This window comes from Lepisma saccharinum, chromosome 28 (genome assembly GCF_977018435.1).
Source record: "Lepisma saccharinum chromosome 28, izLepSacc3.1, whole genome shotgun sequence".
In the NCBI taxonomy this organism is placed as follows: Eukaryota; Metazoa; Arthropoda; class Insecta; order Zygentoma; family Lepismatidae; genus Lepisma; species Lepisma saccharinum.
In genome coordinates, this window is record NC_139256.1 from 16,390,475 (window position 1) to 16,418,417 (window position 27,943).

The 27,943-nt window shown below is 38.7% G+C and overlaps 1 protein-coding gene across 3 annotated transcripts in view; it reads left to right on the forward strand.

The window, feature by feature from the left end:
• The window catches only part of IP3K2 (Inositol 1,4,5-triphosphate kinase 2), a 502,222-nt gene extending 474,425 nt beyond the window's left edge, over window positions 1–27,797 (forward strand). For 2 of the 3 annotated variants that reach the window (XM_083114108.1, XM_083114109.1), the window contains exons 5-9: window positions 2,044–2,174; window positions 8,154–8,236; window positions 9,810–9,978; window positions 15,322–15,393; window positions 25,996–27,797. In XM_083114108.1, coding sequence (XP_082970234.1) covers window positions 2,044–2,174; window positions 8,154–8,236; window positions 9,810–9,978; window positions 15,322–15,393; window positions 25,996–26,331 — 791 coding nt within the window. In that variant the 3' untranslated portion in view covers window positions 26,332–27,797. The remainder of the gene's footprint in view (window positions 1–2,043; window positions 2,175–8,153; window positions 8,237–9,809; window positions 9,979–15,321; window positions 15,394–25,995) is intronic. The other variant, XM_083114110.1, reaches the window with a different exon arrangement.
• Window positions 27,798–27,943: the final 146 nt, after the last annotated feature.

Below are 27,943 nucleotides of genomic sequence, written 5' to 3' on the forward strand. Positions count from 1 at the left end.
CGTCACAAAGTTTCCCTGACTACACCCCTGATCTGGCTGTGGTGCAGTCCTAGATGCGTTTACGTAAATGTCATCTCTTGTCACAACTTATTTTACTTTATCTGTATTAAAAATAATAAAGTAGAAATGAAACCACAAGTTGGTCATGTAAGGTCAGACTCGCACCGGATCTGACACAACAGGAGTCATTCCATAGTTCCTTATGGTCGGCCACACATTGAACAAAGCATTTGAGTCTAGTCACCGTGCAACAGGTTGCAACAAAACAATGAAGGTCCATTGTATTTTGTCTCGCATGGAGCAGCTTACGACAATACGATCTGTGCATATGCGAATCCATTCACTTCTGCCACAGACCCCTGGAAACGGATAACTGAAAACCAGCAATTAACTGTAATCATTGAATCTTGTACATTAAATGGTTAACATCGTATTTTCTAATCAATTATTTGCTAGAAATATGTTCAAATTGATACATTAATTCAGAACATTGATTCTGCTTTAAATTGTTATATGTACTTACAATGCATTGTTGTATGCTGCCCAAATTATTAGACGGACCTAGACCTACTGCTTACATTGACAGAATCTGCTATCAGATTTTAGCCAAATTGACTCATCCTGCCATGTTGCTTTGTGTTCATTCATGTAATTTCATCACATCATGTCACGTTGTGTTAAGTTCGTTGTGTCGGTTCTGGTGTGTGGCTGGCCTCATTAGAAAATATCACAGAAATATCCTCTTGACATGTACCAAATTACACGGTATTGAGAAATTTTGTACACTTAATTATGTGTACCAGACAGGTTTACACAGGATATCAACTCTGGAGCTCCTAATTTTAAAGCATTGTACTTGCAGCTATAGATAACTTTCTAATAACATAACACAATTTTACAATGCCATGTAAAAAGTGTCCAAAATACAAGATACACAAATTCGAACAAGTATTCTTGGGTAATCAGCCAGGTTAAATCTGCATTAGCTTCCAACGTTTTGAGTGCATGCATTGCTCTCATCATCAGGGAATGTAAAAAATGGAGGCCAGTTTGGGTTAAATACATGCCTATGATGGGGCGGAGCTTGGATGCTGTCTTCCTATTGGCTCACTCTGGATCCTGGTGCTCTTATTGGCTGGTGTAGTGTTTTTACAGAGGAGTGGGTTCCAGGCATGACTGACCTGGAGTCCCATGTTCCTGTTGAGATTCGTGCTTTCCTGTGGAATGTCTATGGCTTCCTTTAGTTGTGGGTCCCAGTAATCGGCACATTTGGCTATTATTTTGGTGTCTGCAAATAAAATCCTGTGTCCTTCGGTGCTGCTGGGTTCTGCAAGTCCTGACTTTTCTGGTTGGAATAATCTGATCTTACGCTGATGTTCACTAAATCGCTGTTCAACGGTGCATCCTGTTTGACCTAGATATGGTTTACCACACTCGCAGGGTGTACTCCTGGAATGTGGAGTTCCAGGTCATCCTTGACTGAACCGAGTAGGGCCTTTTTTGTCAGTGGTGGTCTGTGAATGGTCTTCTCTCCATGCCTGGCTAGACTGCTCAACTTCCCTGAAGTGTGTCCGTCAAATGATAAAACTGTTGTGGTGGGGCATTCCTGTTCTGTGTTGCTACTGGTAGTGCCAGTTCCTGGAGAAATTCAGTGGAGTTCTTGACATGATGTTCACATTGTCCGACTAGAGGTTGAAGGAGGGATGTTATGTACTTGGCACTTGCCCCAAAAATTTCCAGATTTATTAAAATTTACACGTTAGGGGTATTTTTTTTAAAACCTGGAACCTGAGGTTCGTGTCCCCCAACCCCCTAGTATAAGTCCTGTAATTTCAAAGTAACTGTCTTAAATAAACACCATAACACTTACGAAGGCTGTTGATGAGAAATCCAAAGGAGTTAACGATATTAATTTACATTTCTGACATTTTGTGTGTTCTGTATATTTAATTATTCTCCTTGTTACTCAAAATTTATCATCCCATAAATATTTGGTAAATCTGTCTGTGTAGAAAATGTACGTATTTTCCTTAAGATTAAAATAAGAATACCTGCAACTGCAGGACCTCTTGGGAGACTTCGTATCGCCATGCGTCATGGACTGCAAGATCGGAGTTCGTACCTACTTGGAGGAGGAGCTGGCCAAAGCGAAGGAGAAACCCAAGCTGCGAAAGGTAAGCAAGAAGGCCTTTACTCTATTTTCATTGGATTTAAAAGGTTTTTGAAATTGGTGTATTCTGAACATTCTCTCTTGAGGGCAGAGACTAAACAAATGTATAGAATTTCCAGAAAGAGTCCCTTTCGGTTGAATTTTATATTTGTTACAAGATTTTGCATAATTCACACAGTCTTATAAAATATTCAAATATTATTAAATTTAATAGTAACACTACATGTCTAAATTGCCACAGTTATAGTAAAACTATCAATACTAAAAAAATTCAATAGATTTTGTGTTTTCGCCGAGTTCAGCTAATTTTGGTCTACACCAAAATTGATTCTAAGTCTTGAAGAAACCCTGGCAACAAATGATAACCAGGTTATCAGGTGAGTTCTGGAAAGGTTTCGAAGCTCTGAAACATTTCCAGAACCAACCACATGATCTACAGCCCAAGATAATTTATTCATTATGCTTTACACACACAGTATAATATACTTTTAAATTATAATTCTGGAGAAGGTTCAATGAACAGTCATTATTATTTAGTCAGAGCTTAATTATTGAGCTTTGCCTTTTTCAGTTCTAAAACAGTTATTTTTGCAGAGATGCTGTTCTCAAAGATACATGGTGTAAGATTGCACTGTCGAAGGCTACTTTTAGCAAACCTCGATCTGATGGTTTATAGTTGTCCATATTGTGAAGTTTCCTGCATGCTGAATGCAGTGCTTCATATAGGACATTTCTCAGTCCTCTCATGTTCAGGCAGAACTCGCTCATCCATCAATCATAGTAGCAATGGTTTTTCTTTGCTACAAACTGTCATTCAGAACATTGTAATGTTGATAACACTCATATAAATTATTATTCCATGTATGTTCCATAAGTTGATGAAGCTCCACACCTTTCAACATTTCTACCCGTTTCTCTCTTTATTCTCTTCATAATATTTCATTGTGTACCATACTCTTCCTTCTGTAGCATTTCACCTTGTGCAAGTCTTTCTAGAATTTTTATTTTTCTCAACATATTTCTATCCATATTTGATGGACATTTTTAATTTTTATCATTGCTTCATTGCTAGTTTTTGAGAAAAGCACCCATGTAAAATTGAAATATTAAGATTCTTTTGTAATTGTGTCATTTGATCCACTTATGTATGTGTAGGGTGACCAGACGTCCTCTTTTATCAGTTGAGTTCTGGAAAGGTTTCAAAGCTCTGTAACATTTCCAGAACCAACCACATGATCTACAGCCCATTTTTAGGTGTCTGTCCGGTGTCCGGGCAGATTTTTATGGAAATCCGTAAATGTCTTCCTTTTTTGGAAAGAGTATACAGCATCGGCCATAGCGAATGTGCTGCACAGAGAATGTATAAGGATCATCATTTGTCATTTTACATCTAAAGCATATTACTTGGAGCACATTAAATATTTGAGCAATGCTCACTGAACATCTGGGATCTGATCTACCATCACTTTATTAAAACATATCATCAGTATTATAAGAGAGTATACTATCATACAGTCTCTGCTATCCTGTTACGAGTCATATGTACGCGGTACAGAAACTCGTAGTGAGAATTTTATTTATTGAGTAAAATTTACTTTTATGAAATACCGAAGCGAAAGTGTAAATTCAACAATGAAAGCATGAAAATGTTAAGGTAAGGATGGAGAAACGAATATGAGGCAGGGTGTAAAGTAGTCAGTCACTCTCCCCTGTTGATGAAAGAGTGCCAGAAATGTTCACGGCAATAAAATTATATTTCTTGTCCCAACCTAAACTATATAAAATATTAATTCAGTTTTGGAAAAGGTTAAACGAAAAAAAAATCCCATCCCGATCCCGAACAGTCAGGATTTTGAAGTGATAAATTCTTGGTGTTTTCTGCATTGTAAGTGTCTGAAACTTCTCGGAATTTATTTTCTTATTTCAGAAATATATAAAAAAAAGCGATCATTCAATTTTGAACATTTTCTGTCCCGAAATTGCAATTTTTTCCCATCCCGAACGCAGGGTTTAAAAACATTTCCCGTGCCTGTCCCGTCCCAACCAAAAAAATTCTGACTGGCACAGCCTAGGGTTCAAAATGGAAATTTGCTCAAAACAGAACGCTTTACTTTCGTTATCATGCTGTTGTCTGTTTTTTATCTCTGATTATGACAGTGAGGAGACTGAAAGGTAAAGGTTCCAGATATTCATGAAACCAGAACACAGTTTCGGTCAGCTCAGGTCCATTTTGGGACCTGACAGCCCCCCTGCCCCTTTCCACCTCTGTCGGGTAAACTAGGGTTAAGAGTAATAATTGCAAATTAATTATGATGCGATTTATTTTTTCGGTGTCCTCTTTTTTTGGGCTTTGTCCTCCTTTTTTGCCATGCACTGTCCTCTTTTTTGAATGTATCACCCTATGTATGTGTATGTATCTGGTCACCCTATGTATGTGTGTGTGTGCATAATATAGTAATGATACTGTATAGTGTTTAAGAAATGTACTCTTGCAAGAATATGTTGAATTTAGTATTTGTGCAATTTTAATTATGTGAAAATGATATGTATTGCTTGCAAAAATGTTAAAAATCATGTAATGTTGACGAGACCATGAATTATTGTAATCCCTAAAGGTGAATCAACCAGTGGCGAAGCTAAGGCATAAATACTGGGTAGGCTGAAAAATCTGCTTATATTTTTTTATACAGCAGGTCCATGCGTCGATTCTTGTTGGTCGCAAAAATATCAATTACTCTTTCCTTGAAGCCTTTATCAATAGAAAGTTCTTTAACCAGTTTTATTTCAATGGCTATTGTACTGAGAGAACTTTATATTTCATTTTTCATTGAATTGCGGAGATAATTTTTTACTCTGTTGAGGGTGCTCATACTTCTTTCGGAGGAAACTGTTGTAACAGGGAATGTCAGAACCAACTTGATAAGTTGTGTTACTTCTTTGTAGATTGTTTGAAGATCATTGCTAACTATGAATTTTAGAAGGTCTGCAGGAGGTAAATGCTTTTCTTCATCAGCATAGATATTCTTTAAATCATTTTCTAATGGATATGTGGACAGAAGGTTATTTAATTTCATCACAGGAAAATGTAGTTTATATCCCCCAAAGCAGTGTGTCCAAGATTTCGTAGGTTAAGCATCTGAGAGCCACGAAGTCTTGTTCACTTACATTTATTTCACTGCAAATCCTCTTTGAGTTTTCAACATATAATTTCACAGTATTATATTTTTATAACATAAATACACTATGTGACACACACACAAACACACTCGCACATGCACTTGAAGTAAATTATCATTCAACAATGCAGCACGTGAACGACGCACTTTGCACAAGAACACTAGAAGCACAACAGGTCGGTTCTGAGGCTAGCCGCTTTCACCCAACGAATCGGCAGTCCCCTCCCCTTACACTCCCCTTCCACCTACGCAGAACTCACGCTGTAGCTGCCTTTTAACGCGAGACTTTTCGTCAAAAGCCTCACAGTTCGGACCGAACGCGCTCTTCTCTTTCTGGCCTGACGGACGAGATATCTGGAAGGATCGGCGGAACCAAACGTTCGGATTACATAGTTTAATTCGTTTTAACAAACTTTGATTGTTACAGGGTACAAGAACATTTTAATTTCAACATTTTTTTGGGTAGGCTAAGCCTCAAAAGCCTCATAGGAGCTTCGCCACTGGAATCAACCCACCTACGTAGCAGCTTGAAGCGGACTCTTGCTGTCAAAATTGGATGTAATAGCCTCTCATCTCAAGTGTATACAAGCAAAATGATCGTGTACTTTTGTTACTGAAGATGTTGGAAATGTCCATGTACTGCCACACTTTACAGATCTTAAGAAAAGTTTGCATTGAGATAAATACGTTAAATAGTATTGATTAATTTAACTACTTACGTGAGTGAGTATGGAGTCTTATTAGGACAACGTTTCGGAGGTCAAACTGCCTCCTTCATCAGGTTCGTGGATGCTTTCTAGGCACAGAGCATAGTGTCGCATAAAAGAAGTGTTGAATGAGGATTTGGTTAAGGGTTAAGGTTAAAAAACACTTACATAAACTCTGCCATATTCCAACTTAAAAAATCTCAGCAAGTTAAAAACTTCGTAAAAAATACTCCACACTTATATTAAAATAACTAAAAAGGGACCCCAAGTGGCTGTTACGAGCCAGGCTGGTTGTGAGGCTTACTCAGGTGAGCTGTCCCCACCTCAACCGGAAGGAAAAAGCTACCTCCCCTCCTATAAACCATCCCCTCCCTTTACCCCTTACGTCACCAATCCAAAGTGAATTCACGTTCTTCTTCTGCTGCTTTGATGACCTCAGAAGTAACATGGAAACCTATTTTAGCATCAGTTTTCACTACCTTATCCCATTTTTAAAGAAAACTGATCCATGCGAATGCGGCAAAGAATACATGGGACAGACCGGAAGAAGCATGCGCATAAGATGGGGCAAGCATATCGGGGAGGGAGTACCCAAAACTGGTATCTCTGAACATATTATTGAAAGTAGGCATAAGATTGTAAAAAGAGAAGTCAGTAGGAAAGATAATAATAAATTAAATAGGAATGTTTATGAAGCTGCATATATTTGCACGGGAAATAGGAATAAACTCAACAGAGAGGATGGTAATTTAGAGGATGGATGGATCAGATTTCTTTAAAAATTGGATTTTTTAACTTGCTGAGAGTTTTTAAGTTGGAATATGGCAGAGTTTATATAAGTGTTTTTTAACCTTAACCCTTAACCAAATCCTCATTCAACACTTCTTTTATGCGACACTATGCTCTGTGCCTAGAAAGCATCCACGAACCTGATGAAGGAGGCAGTCTGACCTCCCGAAACGTTGTCCTAATAAGACTCCATACTCACTCACGTAAGTAGTTAAATTAATCAATACTATTTAACGTATTTATCTCCTTGAATAGTGAGTAACACGCACAAACCTACAATATGTTATTAAGTTAGCATTGACATGCATTCGTTCTCCTGCAAGAGTTTGTTTTCACATAAGAATCCTACATCAAATTTCTTCGTTCTAAAGTGTACTTATGTTGTTGGCATTATAACAACACTAATGGCACATACTAACACTCAACACTTATTGGTTTATCACACATTCCCTTAGAAATCTACACACAAGTGAATATAAATCCTGCTTCAAGAGGACGCATCTGCACGGATGAGAGCAAATGCTGATATTACAGCAGAGATGTGCCATGCTCTGGCGGCAACCTTCTGTTCTCGATAACTTGATGTTGATCAGAGTTATTATCTTTGTTGCAGTATTCTGCAGCAAAACTGCTTTAAAAGCTATCACATGTTCTATCCGCTTGAGTTGAGTTTATATGTGTATCCAATTTTGTTGGCAAACTGCCACCTTCTAGCTGCTACACAGGATACCTTCCAGCAACACAATAACCAATTGAATGTATAATATTCAATTTTTGAGGTATAAAGAAATTTCAATATGTATTAAGCTAAAGAATTTGCCGTTTTAATCAAGTATATTTTGGAATTTTCTAAAAAGTCTGTATAAATTCATAAAACATAGTTGTAAACTAATGAAGTTCTTAATGATAGAATAGGCTGTGTTTTAGGTATTAGTAAGAAATGCTAAGTTTGAGTTTTGTTTTAGTCGACTTTATGCTCAGATAGGCTAATTGGTACTGGACCTACAGTTTAAAGTGGGATCTGAACCACTATGTGCCTCCACCGGGTATCGAACCCCAAGACCTCTTGATTACAAGGCAAAGGCATTATAACTACGCCACTGGAGAGGCCCTGTGCGTTCTTTGTGTTTCTTCGTCAATTTCATCATATCATCCCTCATCCTCATCTTCGCGATTAGCCAGAAGTGGCAGAAAGGCAAAGTAAAATAAACCAAATCAATCAATCAAAGAAAAAATGGCAAGTGATTGAAATACAAATAAGAATGTATATTTTTCCCCTTAATACAGACTAATAGATAATTTACTCCACAGGATATGTATGACAAGATGATACAGATCGATTCATCTGCACCAACGGATGAAGAGCATAAGCTGAAGGGTGTCACTAAACCAAGGTAATGTATTGTTAGGCTACATTTATACTGATTTAGGATTACGATATTGTGTGTTTAATCACTCAAACAATAGCAGTGTACCAGAAAATGGGTTTTGGTTCAAATTTGCTAACTACACGTATATCATCAGCAGGGAAAGTATAAACATGTAATCTTTGTTAAATATAGAGAAGTTTTTTTGTGTTGATATCTAAAATGTAGAGTAATTGATGTAAACACCACAGCAATAAATGTGACTTTGTGGGTCATGAACACAGTTGTTGGCAGCATGCGTATTGATCTTGCTTGCTAGTATTTGTAATTGTTAAATTGAGATCATTGTGCATTAACAATCCATTAAAAGACAGGCTCAATGTAGAATTAGATTTGCAAGTTAAGGACACCTTCACATCAAAGGTGCTGTGTGAAGGGATCCTAAGCATTCTTGTTTTGAGGGGGAAGGGGAATTCTGTGTAGCAAGCTAATGCACATGATAAATACTTTTTTTTTTTGTAATACCGGGGCATCCTTCCTGTTGTTTTTTTTAATACCCATGCCATTACATGTTGTATCTCATCCTCAGTAATGTAAGAAGAAATTGTAAAAATCAATGATTTTTTTCAATGTTTTTTGTATCCATATACTTTCTGTTAAATTGTTCGGTGATATGAATATGAGAGAGAGACTATAACTATGGATTGCTATTTTTTAATGGGGCAAAATGGCCCATTTATAGAGTAAAAGCAGATTTTAAGTTCAAATTATTCTGTTACTTTTGTAACAAACTATTATATTATTATTAATTATTTTGCATGTGACTGTACTGTTAATCGGTTTTTAGGCTATAAAAATATAAATTAATTTGCATCCAGCTCCAATTCTTGAATTTTAATCCAAATTTATCTAATATTTTTTTACACACTTATATTATGAAGGAACATTCTGGCACTTGAAAAGTGTATTCTAACCTAAAAATCGTAAAGAAAACTAGGTGGCAAACAAAATATTATATTAGTTTCTTATGGAAAGATCTATGCCTCACCAATTTCATTCAAAACCTTAGTACCTATAATTCTATTTTAAAAAAATATGGACATTTATGCCACGATCATATTAAAAACGGAGACAAGTCACAACACGTACCTTGTATTGTCCTGCAAAGAAGAAACTGCTGATTGCTCCAGTGGCATGATCTGGAGGTCAAGGTTTTATACTTTTAAACCCATTTTAAACTGATTTAATTATGTTTATTACTTATGTTTATTACTTTTCCACATTTCATTATATTCTGCCATGCATGAAGAAGGATCAAAGCTGATCTAGAAATTATTTGACTTGCGATCGTGTCAGCAAAGGTCCTCAGTTGTAGTCTTGGCCTGGATATGGGTATTTTTTGTGCATGCCCCTTCATCAGTTACATGTAGTTACTATTCATCCTCATCATTATGATTTGTCAGAAGTGACAAAAAAGCAATGTTAAATAAGAAAATTCGCAGATAGGTTATTCCATAGAGAGAGAAATGCACAATAGTTGATTTCAATTTTGAAAATGTTCTGGAGTTTATTAACTATGAAACTTTATTGTGATCTCCAGGTACATGGTTTGGAGGGAGACCATTTCTTCCACTGCCACTCTGGGATTCCGGATAGAGGGCATCAAGAAAGCAGACGGGAAGTCGAGCAAGGACTTCAAAACTACCAAAACCAAAAGCCAAATCTTCGAAGCTTTTCGAGACTTCACCAACGGATACCCACATGCAGTAGTAAGCAGTGATAATCATATGATTGTAACCATCCTTTTGTTCTATGCCTGGATGTGTGTAAGCAAGTGGATGAAGTGCTGTGCTCTACTTTGTTGAATTTTTTCTTTTAATATGAGGAATGGTCAGAAAAAAGAATACAAAGCCATAAATTCCAGTAGGTATTTATAGTCACATATTTGTGGTGAATGAAAGATCAAGATTTTGGTACAAAAACTTGGTATATTTCGAGATCAAAAGCGGTATATAAAATGGAATTTCGGTGTTGAAAAGAATAAAGACCTAAATTTGATGTAAAAACTATACATATTACACAAAATTAATATTTCACTTCTAATAGCTCATTTGTAATTTGACTGAAGAGGTAAACAAATCGGAAGTCTTGCATATGATAATATCAGAGTATTACGTTTATTTCTGTGTAAAGGATTCCATTTTTGCTTCTCAAATATTTGCAGCAGAATTAATCCATTTTCCATGATTTGCGAAATTCACGTATAATTTGAACCTCAGAAGGTGTCTTCTAGGTAAATAAACCCAAAATTTCGTGTTTGAGTTAATTTCGCATTTTGCACTACATTTTGCATCGTTTCATGACAAGACATGGTAGCAAAATACACCTCACATGTATCAAAAACATGAAAACTTAACACTACAATGTGTTTTCACATTTTGTGTTTTCGTCATGCATGCTCATAGGTATTAGGTGAATACAAAATGACTGGCTTCAGAGGATACATTATGCACTACTTCTCTGCATAGTCTACCACTCTGGTTCAGGCAGTCCTATTGTCAAAGCCAAGCCCTTACTTCAAGCTGCACAAAATCATATAAGTGAAACTGGAGTCATCAAGATGTTTCTTCAGAGAACCAAGGAGATGGCAATCGGTCAGAGTGAGGTAGGATGTCTGGAATGGAAGTAACTGCAGTGATGAGGTTGTGCAGCTTGAAGGGCTTGGCTTTGACAGCAGGACTCAGTTTCTGAGACAGGCATCATGAACCTCATGAAGGTACTGGAATACAGAAGGCTGTTCAGTGTATGTTTGACCAAACGAGATTCCTTCTCCCCATGTGCAGGATGAACTCACCCGACCTTGGTCGGGGACGATTTTCCATGTAGTGTGTGAGCTGTGAGAGAGTGGTTGTGTTTTCTTGCTGGGCCAAAAATCCTGCCCAAACTGAGCCGCTTTTTGGAGGAGTACGTTGTAAAACTTTTCCAAGTGTTGAGTTTTCTCGCTTGACTGAAAAAGGTCACCAAAACAGTCGCTTTTGGAAGGGTTATGTTGTAGCGCTTTACGATGCAAAGTTCAGTGTGTCAATGATCAGGAAGCAGAGTAAGAGCAAGGGTTGTGACGTTAGTTTGACTTTAATCAAGAATGTGATTGTGATCGGTAAGTATAAGGATTCCATGACCCCAGCATTCGGTTCTCCAACAAAGGGGATGAGAACATGACCGTGTACACAAGCCACCACCAGTATGCAGGCGAAACTTCACAGAATGGCCATGCAAGAGAATCCCCAGACCCAAAGACAGGTGGCGAATCGTCTAAATGTGTCTTTGGAAACTGTTAACCACATCTTGCCCCAACAACTGAATCTTGAAAAGATGTTCAAGGCTAACGGTCATCACCTTATTGATGCCCACCGACGGGAACACAAGTGTAATGCTCGGAAGCTGTACGAGCGGCATGTGGCAAACCAAAGGTGGCAGTACGTCGCTACATTGGATGAGGCATGGGTGTACCTTTCCAACTGCTGCAAACCAAGAGCCATCATGCACAGAGGCAAAGGTGCGATGCTTCACAAAATGGGTTTGAGCATGCAAAGAGGCTTTACCGAAAGGGTTCATGGTGGTTGCCGGCTACTGTCACCGAGGCAAACTGAAGATTCGCAGGGTGAAGAAGAACTGCAAAATCAACTCTCAGTACTACCAGGAGGAGATCCTGAGGCCGATCTACGAGCATGAGCTACCAGAAATGTACAGAAACGAGATCAACATGGTCTGCATCCATCAAGACAAAGCTTCATCACACACCTCAAGATCGTCCCTCGCATTCTACCAGGATATGAAGGAGGCTGCTGGAATACAGGCCATACCTTTCAACGATATACCTGTGAAGTCTCCAGATGCAAGTCCAATGGACTTTTGTGGATTTGGACTGCTTAAAAGGGGGTTGGGCAAGAGACGTGTGACAGCTGTGAATGGACTCTGGAAAGCTGTGCAAGAGGAAAAGAACAAGATCCCCCTCATGGTTCTCCAATGGAGTCTTCTGCAATGGAAACTACGTTGCCGGGCCATTGTTCGGAATCAGGGGAGACACATCGAGCATTGTCACACCTGGCGCCACAGATTTTCGTAACTATTTGGAAAGTACAATTTGGTCACATATACGCTGAACAGCCTCTGCATGTGCCTGAACTGGAGGGTATATAATATGCTAAGCAGTACAGCATGGAGTATTTGCATTCACATAATAAATATCTACTGCAATTTACAGGTTTTGTGTTGTTCTTTTTTCTGATCATTCGTTGTATAAATGAACATTATCATTATCATTCATTTCCACATAACTCTGAAAAGTTAGTGCGTTTGTGATGCTAAAGTTGAAACTCTGTAATTCTTTATCCACTCATCCACAGCTACGATTGAATCTCAATCTTCTGCTCTTTCGTATATCTTACCATATCCACTTCTTTTGTACTTTTTCCTCCTATAGAAGCATCTTTTTTTTTTCTTTTGTTAAGTGGTATCTCCAGACTTGTATCATTCATCATTTCACTTTTCAAAATTTGTTAATCTTCTTTCATACATTTGCCACTTCATTGTCTTACTTCTGAGAAATTCTGTTTCAAAATGAAATGTATTTTTTGTTATGACTGCAGATTGCTTTCAGCCATTACGCAGAAAGTGAACCTAGATATCCTGACTATAAGTGCTTTCAAGGATTCTCTGTTGGTTGTCACTTCAAAGTGAAATTGCTAGAAACACATTCTAGACTGCTGACCGTTAGTACAACATGATATGCTTCATTACTTTTTATCATGCTATATGTATGAAGAGATAATTGTAAACACTCTTAAGCCTTCTTTCAATGTAAATACAACATTAAAATGCTGATCAAAGCAAAATCTATTCTATATACACTAAAACGTAAAGTTTCCACCCTCTAACAGGGTCTTCTTCAGACGAAGAAATGTTAAGTTTTTATTCTATATTTTTTTATACAATAAATTTTGCTTTGGTCAGCATTTTAATGTTTTAAATGAGAATTGTGTTATATGCACTGTTGTGGTCTGGATATCTAAGCTCACTTTCTGTGGAATGGTCCCTTTCTTCTTAATTATGTGTGTTAATTCAATTCATAGTATTTATTAATGTCGATTATTGATTTAAATTAACATGAACATAAATGAGAATACAGAAAATAGTTAATAGCTAATATGAATGTGAATATTTTCAGTTTATCTGTTTTTGTGGAGATTTCTTGCAATTGTTGTTAGACAACAGTTACTGTTATATTGTTGTTGTTTTAAGAACACTTTATGCACAAATAGGCTAATCAGGACTGGACTTACAGTTTAAAGTGTGATCCAAACCACTATAGGCCTCTACCGGATATCGAACCTGGGACCCCTTGATTACAAGGTGATGAAGTTACCTCTATGCCACCAAGGAGGCCTTGTGTGTTGGTCATTTTAGATGACACCTGACCTGGAGATTGATTGATTGATTTGCTTTATTTAATTCACTTTTTGTGCCATTTTTGGGCTAATTTGCAAAGATGGGGATGAGTGATGATATGATGAATGGACACTCATAAACATCCATGCCCAGGTTCAAATTCAAATTTTCTTTATTAAAGGGCGAGGTTCAGCCTGTGGCTGTTCTCCCAGTGGGAGCCCTGGTGTACTTGACCTGGAAAGAACAAATCTGTACAGAATTAATACATATTGTGGACATGTGTTGTAATGGTTGAATTTGTTTTAAGAGAAGAACCAATTAGCAGATTTTCTGTTGATTATTAGGGCTCATTCATTACACCTGCCTGTTAGTGTGGTTAAATTCAGTTCAGATTTGCTCTTTCCAGGTTTGATAGAAGTAAAAACTTTGTTTTGCTAGTTATTTATGTATGTACTTAACTGTATTTGGTGTAGAGGCTGCACCATTGTATATGGACACTTGTTTGAGACACTTCCTTTTAGAGTTTTTTTTTTAAACTTTGGAATCTGAAGTCTGATAAATATAGCAATGTCACACATTTCCTTGAGTCAATTGGACACTGGTTAGCCAATCACGGATGGAGTATGAACAAATATACTCTGAAATTTAAGTTACAAGTGATGTATTATGTGCATTAGTTATTGTTAGTCATATTATATTGTTGAGAACAATTGTTTAAAAATTAAATACGACTTTTAGTTAGCTTGAATAAATACCTCATTTTTCAGTAGATTTGAATATAAAAAATGTAGTCAATCCATGCATAAAACAATGGCTGCCTTAGAATATACAGGTACTCTCATACTGAAGCGATATATGGCATATTGCATTGGCTTCCATGAGACATGCCACGTGAAAACAAATTTTAAGAAATAAATGGAACTTTTCATATTGGGATGGTGCGATATGCCACTTTGGACATTTTATTACTGTAGTATGTGACACTTTTATGTGGTTGTTGCACATGTGTGGATAAAGCATCCAACATATTGGTGTGGTAAAGAACCGGGATTTTTTCCACCGGTTCAAGTGGCTCCAGCACCGAACCCAGCATGTATAAAGTGGGTACCTGGAGGAAACTGGTGGGAGGTGGCCAGGGGAGTGGTGCTGATCACATCACCCCCATCTTCAGCCGTGATCAAGAAAGTGTGGGTCGCTAACTCCACGCACCCTATACACCTTCATGGCATGGTGCAAAGCACAGGGGAGTACTTTAGGTTTTTTTTTTTTAACTTCACATATTGGAAGGGAAAGTGGTGAAAACTGCAACTGTATGTCCATAGTTTACATTCAAGAAAAGAAAGGTGCTCTTGGCAGTGCCTTGAGTTTGAGTTGGTGTTTTAAGTCCACTTTATGCACAGTAAGGCTAATCTGGACTGGACCTACAGTTTAAAGTGGGATCCGAACCACTTGTGCCTCCACCGGGTATCGAACCCGGGACCCCTTGATTACAAGGCAATGACGCTACCACTGCGCCATGGGGCAGGCCCTTCTTGGCAGTGTCGTTTGCAGTCTACCACTTCAGTGTGACACCTCCCAAAGTTTTTTAATGTAAATGCCAATTGCAGTGAATGTATTAAATCTTGTAAATGTGAGATGCATAATTCTTATTCTATTATTTGCAGCCAAAATATATACAGAGGTTGAAAGCCATTAAAGCTACTTTGGAAGTGTCTGATTTCTTCACTACACATGAGGTGAGTAATCTGTGCTGTTGAAGGAAAGGGAACCAGTGAATTTCCCTTCCTCTAGATTCCTCCAAGGATACATTTATATTTCTTAAACAGTAAACACTGTTCCTCAATGATAATGGCACAATTTGAATTCAATTTTATTAGATAGGTCATAAAATTTTATATAAATATAAATGTGGATACAGAAATGTCAGCATTTTGTTACGTTCAAGCCAGTAGACTGCATGCTGTGTTCAAGACTGTTATTTTAAGAGGAACCCGAGACCACAGAAAAAGAAAAGGAATGTAAGTAAACAGGGGTGACAACTTTTCAAAAACCTTGCGTGTGAGGGGTTTATCTAGAATATTCAATCGGGAGGGTATAACACAAATTAACCAACCTTGATGTAGTCATTTTTGGTGTAAGTGTAGTTCTGTCTTCTCGTTTAGAGATAATTATGCTACTGAGTTCGCGATTCTGTACCTTCAAGCTCGTCTAACACCTTCCTGAAATGTAAAACATTATCACATGCAAACAAAGCATTCCCAGCTTAAACAGCCTGCCAGCTGTGGGTGGATTAAGGGGAAAGTGTGAGTAATAACTCGCCAATTAACATAACAGTAAAAGGCGGTTGGTCTAGATGTCTAAAATTAAGCAATCACTCCCTATTCCCAGAGTCATAGAAACCTAGCAATATAATTGTCAATTAACCCTTTGTGGGTCGCGTGAGAAACATTACGTGGATTGTTTCAAATGGTGCCAAGTCTAAAACGTGAAACCCTTATTACGATTAAATCTTTTTTCCAAACAATTGAGATTCTATAAAACTATGAAATGTACATTTTAGTTAATAAACTAAATTCACAGGACAAAATGAGTAATATTCCACAAAATGAAAATTTCAAGGTTACACAGCCAACCATAAAATTGGAAAAAAAAATAGTTTTTCAAGTTTTTGTTTTAAATCCACTTTATGCATGGAAAAGCTAATCCAGACTGGACTTACTGTTTATAGCGAGTAGAAACATTGTGCCTCCACCAGATACCAAAGCTAAGATCTTTTGATTACAGTGTGTTATCGTTATGACTGCGACATTGGGAGGCAACTGAAAAAATAAGTTTCATTTGAAAGTAAAATAACTGGTGATTGAAAATCTTTATTTTTCACGGTACTCTTACAAATTACACTAACTGTTCAGTTATTGCACAAGTATCACAGTTTAATAGAAATCACACACACACACACACAAAAGGCACTGTTTTGTTAGTCTGGCATTGAACAGCAGACCGGATTTTCAGTAAAAACAAGGTCCACCAGAGGCATGGTGTGCATGTAACCGGTGTTACCGCAGGTAACAGCAAAATGTAAAGAAATTGAATTTTTTTTCAATAAAATAACAACATTTTTAAATACGTTAACCGACAGAATTGCAGTTGAGTGTATATTGCAGAGGACATTTTTCTGCAGCCAACAAAAGCAAAGAGGCAGGCTGTTCTGCTACCCTCAAGAGGTAACAAGAGGAAAGGGCGCTAATGGAACAGCGGGGAAAGACTTAGAGGCAAGTGTGCTGGGGGTAATTCATATGCCTGTTTAGGGGCCCATTTGCCGGTCCGGCCTACCAGATCAGCAAGTGTTGTCACAATGGATTTCCAGATGAGAGCTAAATCCCACCTAAAATGGGGATGCTATTTCTCTGAAGCAACAAGAACTAGACTGCAAAGCCAAAGCTGGATTTAACTGCAACTACAACTGAGACCGTTTTTGTAAGAGACTAAAAGATAAGTACTTGATGCGATTTGTGATTTGGACAAACCTTGTTCAAAAAACTAACTTGGCAACAGTAGTACGTACATCTGGACTTCTTCCGCTGCTGGAGGAGGGGAATTCTGTCGTCTGCTCACCGCACAGATTATCCACTCTGCTCACTATTTCAATGTAAACTAAAATATTTTGAACATCTTTTGCCAGAGATGCCCAAACTTTTTCATTTGAACATTTAGTCATGGGCCATATTCCATTACACTTATATTAACAATAATATTCGTACTAACAATAATGCCTTAAAGATAAGACATTTTATACACACTAACATAAAGCATGTGCAAGTCCATGGCAGGCCAAATGTGGGTGTACAACCCTGGCTCAAACAGTGCTTGGATCCTAGAAAAATACCAGGCAATCATTTTGGTGGAGCAGTGCTGGTCTAGTTGATAGGGCATCTGACTACTATGTAGGAGATCTGGGTTTGATTCCCTTGGTGGTTATTTAAGTCGGAATTTTTCCGGCCTTATCTCCAAATAAAGCAGCTCCAGGGCTCACCCAGCCTCGAACAATGGGTACCTGGAGGCAACTGTGAGGGGTAAATGCAGCCGGAGCATGATGCAGATCACATCACCTCCAATATGGCAGAGATCGAGAATGTGGGAAAGTGGGGGGGCTCTACCCAGGGCTGCCATTAGGAAGCACGGGGCCCTGTGCGAACTATACCCGCAAGGCTTATATTTTGAAAAATGGAAATGTATAGCCTACATCCTCGTCAAATTATACACTAAAACCAACACAGTTATTAATATAGAATAATTAGAATAACTTTTTGCTACTTTAGGAACTGTTTCGGCCTTCTATCAGTCCCCCCCCAAACATATTTTATCCTGTGTGTATGTAGCCATGCACTACAGATTCATCGTTGAAAACATACATAAGAGCCACGGTAGTCAGTAGGACGTCTGATGTGGGAGACCCGGTTCCCTATTCTTGGGGTGGGTGATTGGAATTATTCTGGCCTTGTCCCCACATAACGCCGCTCTGGGGCTCAACCAGTTTGAAATAAATTATCACCGGGGGCACCTGGGGCAACCTCGGGGGTAAAGGCAGCAGGTGCATGGTGCTGATAACATCACCTCCAAAATGCTGAGATCGAGAATGTGTAGGGCCCTACCCCCACATCTTCTAAATGTGCCTTCATGGCACGGTGCTTTATGCACGGGGAACTTTACCTTTACCAACATAGTAAAGACCTTAGTACTCTATGGAAGCAGGATTGTGCTAGCAGAGAGACGTTCCCGATTTTAACTTTCGCTTAATTCACGTAATGTTTCTTATCGTGCTTTAGTGACTTGGTAAGTTATAATAATATACTGAGGGCAATCCTTTCCTATCTATCCGTACCATACTATTGATTTCGTAGTTTTCTGGTACAAAAGGTGATTCGTAGCTTCAAACATACAGGATAAAAATGCCGATTTTTGAGGAATCGTAAAAGTCGTAAAGTCGAACAAAACGTTTATCAAGGAAAGTTGTTTACATTGATGTCATCTTCATGCTGTGAAATGTTGTCGGTGGTTCAAAGCAACAGCATGTGTATGTATGTATATATCCATAAACTAATATCAATATTTGTGTATTACTTAAAAATCCTTAACAATGCTCTAAGGTGTGTGTGTGGGTGGGGGGGGGGAGGGTGGAGAGAATGGTATTCCCTAGCTAAGTCCCTTTGCTTATGCAAAGACTCACCTCAGCTACCCCCAAGACTCGAACAACATTCTCCACCTAACACTTTCCACAACGAATGCTATTCTATACACGTGTTGTGAAAGTTGCAACAAACAACTGGTCGAGCCCCACGTTGGGCGCCACTTGCAACAAACGTGGCCGTCAGCCCATTGCCAAGGCACACGGCACACCGGCTCGGTCCCCTCGAAAGACCAAGACCGGGCCTTGCTGCCTACCATTTCTCTTTCTGTTATAATATATGCCACGACTAATTCTCAGTTCCTGCGGGGCATGAGAGCCTGCATCCCAAAGTTCGGGTAAGGGTCTGCTTCTGAATAATAAAATTAAAATTAAATTTATGCTTACTTATCTAAGAACTCCAAAATAAGGTAACCATTCTCATGCTTGAACTTCCATCGTGATCGCACCCGCATCCCACTGACCAGTGTGGATACGCATGCGAGTCGCGAGCGAAATCAGCATAATAGAAACTGACGTCTTATGGATTGATAAAGCCTCCGCCTCACTGACCAGTGACGGCGGGACACCTCATCAAACCAAAAGGAGGCCAGTTAATTTGTACTTTTTACTATAAGGAAATACCCATTAACAATTACAAATTTATTTACAAATCCAAACATAGTAAAGTTAAAAGAAAAATATACAAACTTCTGATCATAAGAAAACTACAATGCCAAAATAAAATTTAGATCAATAACGACTCCGTAACATAGACTGAAACTTGCTTTAGAGTAAACATAAAACCCAGAGAACTCTCTCTTATATATATATATATATATATATATATATATATATATATATATATTGCCCATATCCCATCATAGAACTAACACAGCTTTAACTTGGTTTCAATTAACGGTGACTAATTATTCAGTAATGGTCGACAAAATTTCTTGGAACAAAACAAAATAAAAATTTGCATAACTTCTATCCGTAAATTCCTATTCGTGCTTTTGTCATATTTTCACATCTACATTATGTTCTCTAGAACTCGAGGTGTACCACCTTCAGGGTCAACCTCTAAAAACATTCAGAACAAAATATAAGGGGAGCCTTTCTCTACCCAATATCAAAGCCATATCTCGGTCACAAATTACAAATGTCCACGTGGAATTCCTTAACATAATAGGGGACTCTATGTCTACCCTTTTTGGCGACTCACATTGCAAAAGCAAAACAATAGACTTTTACATTAAATGAATTTCTAGAAAAAACTTATATTTGACCGGTAACCTATTATAACTGTTTCAAAATTACATCTAAATAAAACCTAAATAAGTGAAACCAATAAACTTTCCTCAACGTTCCGGATACTCAGACTTTAAAACGGACATGAAACTATGTAAGCTATCAGATTTAAAAGACACCCTCTGACCAGAGGTATGCTCTCGGTTTAAAGTAATAAAGAATCAAATTTATTTAAATAAACCTCCTGACCAGGAGAATTCAGAATGATTTAGAATAAAAATTAACTTGACGAGAAGGATGTATATCTTGAATTTATATCGGAGTCACACTGACCAGTGACAACTCCGACAGAATTTAAAATGTATGAATAATTTCAAAGTTTAATTTATTAAGATTAAATATATGAATTAAATATTTATAAGCTTGCCAAAATCCCCTTTAAGGATCATGCTGATCAGCACAAATCCCGAAAGGTGGCTTACAGAAAACCTCGGACATTGTGGAAGGGAGAGCTAACCAGCCACTCCCCACACAACGCCCGTATTCTCCCAGCCCTGGACCTCGACAAGCGATTTAATCACCTAAAGATTCCTGAATATAATGATCAACTGATTATTTTGCCAGCGAAACGGCTGGTATTTATACTAGCGGGATTGCGCAATCCTATTCCCTGAACAAAAGATTTAAACATATGGAAAGTTATTTTTAGCCTAAACAATTACCCCTTCCAAAAAGGCATATCGAGAAACACAATGAAAGCTAAACTTACTTACAAAACCGCTTAGCGCCAAACTAAAAAGAACCCGTTGTTGATAAGAAAGAAAAAGAATGCAAGCTTCAACTTGCTTTGCGTTCTTTTTCGCTGGGCAGAAAATGCGTTAAAATTTTAACAAGGATAAAATATACATTCAAAAAGATTAGACTACAAAAGAATTTAACGAGGGCTATCGAAAAGTAATTTGAATAATAAAGAATTTACCAAAATTTATAAATCGTTACAAAGTTATGAATATTTGGTATGGTATAGTTGAGGGAAATTCTTTTAGAGAGCACAATGTAGCTTACCTCTCACATAAAATGTGTCCCTCACCTTTTGTGTAGCAGTCGTCAATCCCAAGGGTGGCCGTCCCCTCCAACAATGGGGTTAACCCACATCATGTCATACTCCTCATAAAGCATTTATGTAAGACAGCATACACTTTCATTGATCTGCCTTCCCCCCGAAATTCTTCATTCTCTTAACGGACTAAATAGTAGTAAAAGTGACTTCAAACCAGCTAAAGTTAATGGATTACTAAGGATATACATTCTGGTTTCCCCCTCCCTCCACCTCATTGTACATATTGCAGCATCGTGCCAATGTGTAAACTTTTTCCTACATATTACAATATTACATATGTTTACGAGAATTGTATACATGTTGAATTTTCTATTATTTCAAGAAAAAATCACTTGCAAATATTTTGATGATGCAGTCCGTGCCATTATCAGCCCCTCTGTGTGCACCCTGGTCAATCTCATAATCAAAGTCAAATTTTGACGCCACATAAGTTTCTGTCAATAATCTGGCGAGGGAGGAGAGCCCATTGTGCTATTTGAAAATTTTGCAATGTGAGTAATTTCAGTTAACTGCTCCTGAAGCATCGGGACATAATAAAAATAGGAGCAAAACAATAGCAACCACTGGACAAGGTTCTTCAACCTCTACTTTCTCCCGAAGTAGGCTGAAATCAGGTCAACTTTGACCACAGGGGAGTGGATAAACCAAAGGGGCAATTCACCCTAATTCGCTCTTCAAATACCACCCAGGGTTAGCATTTTTTTATTACTAGTAGCTACAGATCAGTTGCACACAAAAGGCAACATGCAGACCAGAACAGGTTTCCCTGCCACGGTCTATCCTCTTCTTGACATCTGTTCTCAATTTTCCTACATTGTAAATTCCCCCTCCTCAAATTTGGGACCTGGGCGTTCATTTCAACGCGAAAAATCACAACGAACAATCTACCGAACAATAGAGTTTATGATAGGGAATCGGTAGAAGGTCGGGACCACAAACAAGAAACTGAACTGTGTTAGTGCTGAAATTTTTCATTTTCACAGCAGGCTTGCTGTCCCAGTTTTCGATATCGGTTTCCTTTTCTATAGTTAGTATGTATGCTTATTGCAAATTAAGCTGTATTGCTAATGTAAGCTTCTTTTATTTTATTTTATCTATTCTAATGTGATCAATTTTGAATGTGAATAAAAAGAGTCAATAATGTTAAATATCTCGAAGCGTGAGGCCCTGTGCGGTGGCATGCATCGCACACCCCTAACAGTGGCCCTGGCTCTACTCCCCACCCCCTAAATGTACCTTCATGGTGCGGTGCTGTATGCACAGGAAACTTGACATTTACGTATATTTTGGTTTCAATACCAACTGGATCCTTAATGAAACAACCCACATGAATATCCACAACACAATGAACTCAGATCTATCTGCAAAAGTTTTTAATGTTCACAGTTAATTAGATGTTGTCAAATGTAATATTAAATAATGCAAGACTAGTCTTGTTCAGTACTATTACATTGTGTTACTGTAGAAACTAACTTAAGAAACACACAGGAACCACTCATCCCAGAGGTATGTATGTATATTTGGTACTGGGGCCGCCGATTTTCTGTTCCTGGATTATACAGGGTGTTTCTAAAGGTCGTTTACAACGCTTGGGAGGTGATTCCCCTCACGAAAACAAGCAAAAAGTGTGAGTTCCATTTTTACGACTGAGGCTTCGTTTCCGAGATAGGAGCCTCGCAAAAGGTGACAAAGTGAACTTCACACCTAACTGTGATGAATACTATTACAGATAGAGAGGCGGTTCCATTGGAATCATAAAGGAATCGTATGTGCTCAGTCCGGAAGTCACTATAAAAAGTTCACTGCACGCATGCGCAATGGAGTCCTCAAAGGAATTTGGAATTTCTAGCAAGAACAATGCATGGAAAGTGTATGTAACGCAGCAAGAGGGACCGTGACAATTAGAAATGCGTTAAAGACAACACATCCCGACCTCAAACATCAAAACATGAGCACGGAACACAAAATCCGAAAAGTTGAGCACGGTTGCATACCCCAGTTACACGCGAGGAATAAACGGATCATGTCATGTGGCATACGAGAGACACATTACTCCACCAGGAGTAGGAAAAGAAAAACACATTATCAGATGATTGCGACAACGTGTATTTTTACACGTGACAACTACGTAATATCTCCTCCCCCCCACAAACACACAACACACAACAAACAACAAATGCTACAATGTCTTACGCACAGACAGTCCGTGTCACTGTACACCAACTGAAGATGTCACTTTCATCACACAAAGGGGGTGGGGAGCAATACCAAGAGTGTTCTCACTGGGATTTGCCGAGGGCGATAATCACAGACGGTTTTGAAAATGTCTGCCGTTCACTTCTGCGCAAGGATGACAGCGACGAATCAAGGATTGTCGAGTACGAGAAAACAAGCCAGGTGTATCTGCTACCGTCGCGGCGGCGACGTTGATGCGAGCAACGAGGTCCTAAGCTGATGTGACAGGTGTGTCGTATACGAGGGTTTTCATTACTCTCCAGAAGAAAAAAATGAGATGGTTGAGATCTGGCGACCTCGGTGGCCAAGGCACTGGCTCATCCCTACCAATGAACCTATTACGATACACGTCATGCACTAAATGTCGTACATTACGATCGAAATGAGCTGGTGCCCAATCGTGTTGGTACCACATTTCTTGCCGCAGTGCCAAAGGTACGGTCTCCATCAGTTCAGACAGAACCTCACTAAGAAATGCATGATACGTGCGACCATTCAGGCGAACAGGGAGAATGTATGGTCCAATTAAATGATCATGTACAATCCCGCACCACATATTCACTGAAAACCTGTGCTGGTGATGGGCCACAAAAAGTGCATGTGGGTTGTTAAAGTCCAAGACATGACTGTTTCTATTATTGAAGACATCCATCCTAGTGAAAATGGCTTCATCTGTCCACAATACGTTTGCCCCGAAGTGAGGGTTTATATCCAACTGATGCAACAACCATTGGCAAAACTCTATACAAGGGCGAAAGTCACGAGGTAACAGTTCTTGTACTTTCTGCAGTTTAAAAGGGTGCATTCCTTCCTCTGACAACACTCGCCAAACAATCACATGAGACGTGTTTCGTGTCCGAGCGAGCACTCGCGTACTGGTGCCAGGATGTTCTGCGACCGCTGTTAACACATCTTCTGCAAACTGATGTGTGCGTACACTTCGGGGTCTTCCAACTTCTTGCCGCGGTGGTAACACTGACCCTGTTTCACGCAGTCGACTGTCCACTACCTGAAAGAAGGTGTGAGACGGTAAACGTCTATGTGGAAAGCGTTCTCCATAAAGACGCCTTGCCTCTTGGCTATTACCACGTGCCTCCCCATACATGAGATGCATGTCTGCTAGCTGCTGGGTAGTATACGCAGCCATCTGTGTAATAGGGAGCTGGAACTGCAAAGTATTGTTTTTGTTTAACACTGGCACACTGCACAAATTGGCCGTATCACCGTACGAACACCACATACCAATTGTTGCGATACTTGACTTGCCCACTCCACCACGTCAACTTCTTTCAATACAACATTCTAGTACTCTTCAATGCGTATGACAACCTAGAGCGAACTGCTGATCATATCCCAGCACCTGCAACACGACTGGAACGACTGCCGGAGAGAACCAACTCTTCGAGCTCCTCTCGCGGGAACAGCAGTCATGAAGGTCAAACGTAGACTACGAGAGCCAGACTTGCCTGTGCAACGCTTTCGAAACTGGTCTCTTTTACGTCAGAGTGATCGCGTGCGAACACTCTTGGTATTGCTCCCCACCCCCTTTGTGTGGTGGAAGTGACATCTTCAGTTGGTGTACAGTGACACGCACTGTCTGTGCATAAGACATTGTAGCATTTGTTGTTTTTTGTGTGTGTTGGGGGGGGGGAGGAGATATTACGTAGTTGTCGCGTGTAAAAATACACGTTGTCGCAATCATCTGATAATGTGTTTTTCTTTTCCTACTCCTGGTGGAGTAATGTGCCTCTCGTATGCCACATGACATGATTCGTTCATTCCTCGCGTGTAACTGGGGTATGCAACCGTGCTCAACTTTTCGGATTTTGTGTTCCGTGCTCATGTTTTGATGTTTGAGGTCGGGATGTGTTGTCTTTAACGCATTTCTAATTGTCACGGTCCCTCTTGCTGCGTTACATACCCTTTCCATGCATTGTTCTTGCTGGAAATCCCAAATTCCTTTGAGGACTCCATTGCGCATGCGTGCAGTGAACTTTTCATAGTGACTTCCGGACTGAGCACATACGATTCCTTTATGATTCCCTTTGAACCGCCTCTCTATGTGTGATAGTATTCGTCCCAGTTAGGTGTGACGTTCACTTTGTCACCTTTTGCGAGGCTCCTATCTCGGAAACGAAGCCTCAGTCGTAAAAATGGAACTCACACTTTTTGCTTGTTTTCGTGAGAGGAATCACCTCCCAAGCGTTGTAAACGACCTTTAGAAACACCCTGTATATTTTCCTGCATTGTAAGTTATTTAGCCAGGTTCCGTTCAGAAACACTTTGTCAAGGTTTGACTTCATGAACGCTTACATATATGTGCCAGAAATACTATATGCTATAATGCAACTATGTTCATCAGATGTAACAACGATATGGTCATCTACTCCAGTTGACATTTCATCTTAAAATGACTGTTTAAAACTTTTCTGCTGAAAATAATTACGTGCTAGGAAGTTTTGACCACTGTAAATTTTAAATTACAAAGAAGTAAAAACCTTGATTGTGTGTATGCGCCAAATATTGCTGTCAACCTTGAATTTAATTCCATCACTTTTTTTTTTCCAGGTGATTGGAAGCTCGCTACTATTTGTACATGACAAAACTAATGCCAACGTATGGTTGATAGATTTTGCCAAGACATTGAAACTTCCAAATGAAACCAATATCGACCATTCGTCAAAGTGGGTGGTAGGAAACCATGAAGATGGATACTTGATTGGAATGAAAAATCTCATCGAGATATTCGAAGAAATGGCAGTTACGTTGCAAAGTGACACGACGAGTCTAACATTGACAACTGCCGCAGACAGCTCATCAAGTGCAAGTGTGTCGGACAGGGAACAGTTGACAAGATCTGTGGAAACTTCTCAAGGAAATGGAAGAAGTAGTTGCCAACAGTGATTTATCAACACCACCGTCTAGTAACAAACCTCCTTTTTTTTTTCATCGGCCTGCTAAATACAGATTAATACAATACACAAGTTCAGTTTATGTTTTGGTGATACGTGTATCTTCGTATTCCCCAAAAACGGCCTTACACCCCCCTCACCCCCACCAGCACCATCCTCCTATCCTAGAATCATTTTTACAGCATGATTGAGTTGGAATTTGAATGAAGCGATTAAAATATAATGTATCCTTTTCTTCGTGTAAGGACTGCAATCAAGAAATAAGCAGCATAGCCCCAGAGATGTTATGCAAATGTTACATGAAGACTGGTACATTATGTTTTAATAATTGCATTAACCTGGTGTGTGTAAGCATATATATGTGAGTTTAGTTATTTCATTTATTTCATCACATAGTATTCTGCTATCACTAAACTGTTAGATAGAATCATGCATTCTTCACTGAAAAATAAAATTGTGTATCTGTAGTTGACAAAGCTGTGGGCAGATTAAGGGGGATATTGCCCCACCCAGTTTAAAATTAAAAACTTTCATAAATAAAAAAGCAGGTCATCCACCCCCTCAAGAGGTCGTTATTCTGCCCCTGGAAGAAAGTCTCCAGCTGTTTGATCTGAAGGGCCAGTACAAACTTTTTACGTTCCCCACCCCTTAACAATTGTACCAAGAACGAAAAGACAGTGATAAGTGAAACGTTTCATGATAATATTTTTTCTTTATTTATTCACGGAAGTGCTTGTGTAAGATGTGTTGAAGAAATTCTCAAAATATGTCTCAGGTACAAAGAACAATGAAGCAAGGATATCTCTTCTCTTCTTGCTACATATCTGAAACACAATATTTGATATATACATTAAAAAAGAACTTTTTTCATATGCTTATTTATGCAGTAGGATAAGTGACTATTAAACCTAATTTTGTGCATACCAAAGTAAAAGCTATGTAAAGTGTGCTGAGGATTGACAAACAGTATTTAATCCATTACAAGCTGCAGTAGATAGTACTCACGAGGAAGCTATGATACCAGTATTGTGAAGGTGCGGACTAAACACTGTGTGTGCGTGCACTGTACATAGAGACTTATTGACTCAGAGGTCAGCAAATAGTGACAAGAATGGGTTAATACCGTAGGACACTCGGTGCAACATTCAAAAAATCAGTTAATGCAAACTTAAAAATGTAAATGAATATTCATTATAATGTGCATTGCCTGTTAGTGTCGCAAATATTCAATTCAGTACAAATAAAACAAGGAGTAGTAATGCTTCAGCTTACTGAAATCTAATATTGTTGGCAGTTGCCCAAATCATTTATTCACGCGAAAGATTGTTGTACTTGTATTGAATTCAATATTTGTTAAAATCTTCATTTACATGCTATATGAAGTAAATCTTCTCTACGTGCTGTAGATTGGATACTGTATTTTTCCATTATTAAATGTTTGTCAAATGCGTACAATAATTGTTTATTTCTGTATTTGTATTATTGTTATTTCTAATGGGTTTTCAACCCCTTTAGATTAATTGCTGTGGTAAGAATGCATAGTGAATTATGTTACAAGCTCACAAAGCAAGACACTATTTGATAGAAAAGATTACGCAAGGAAA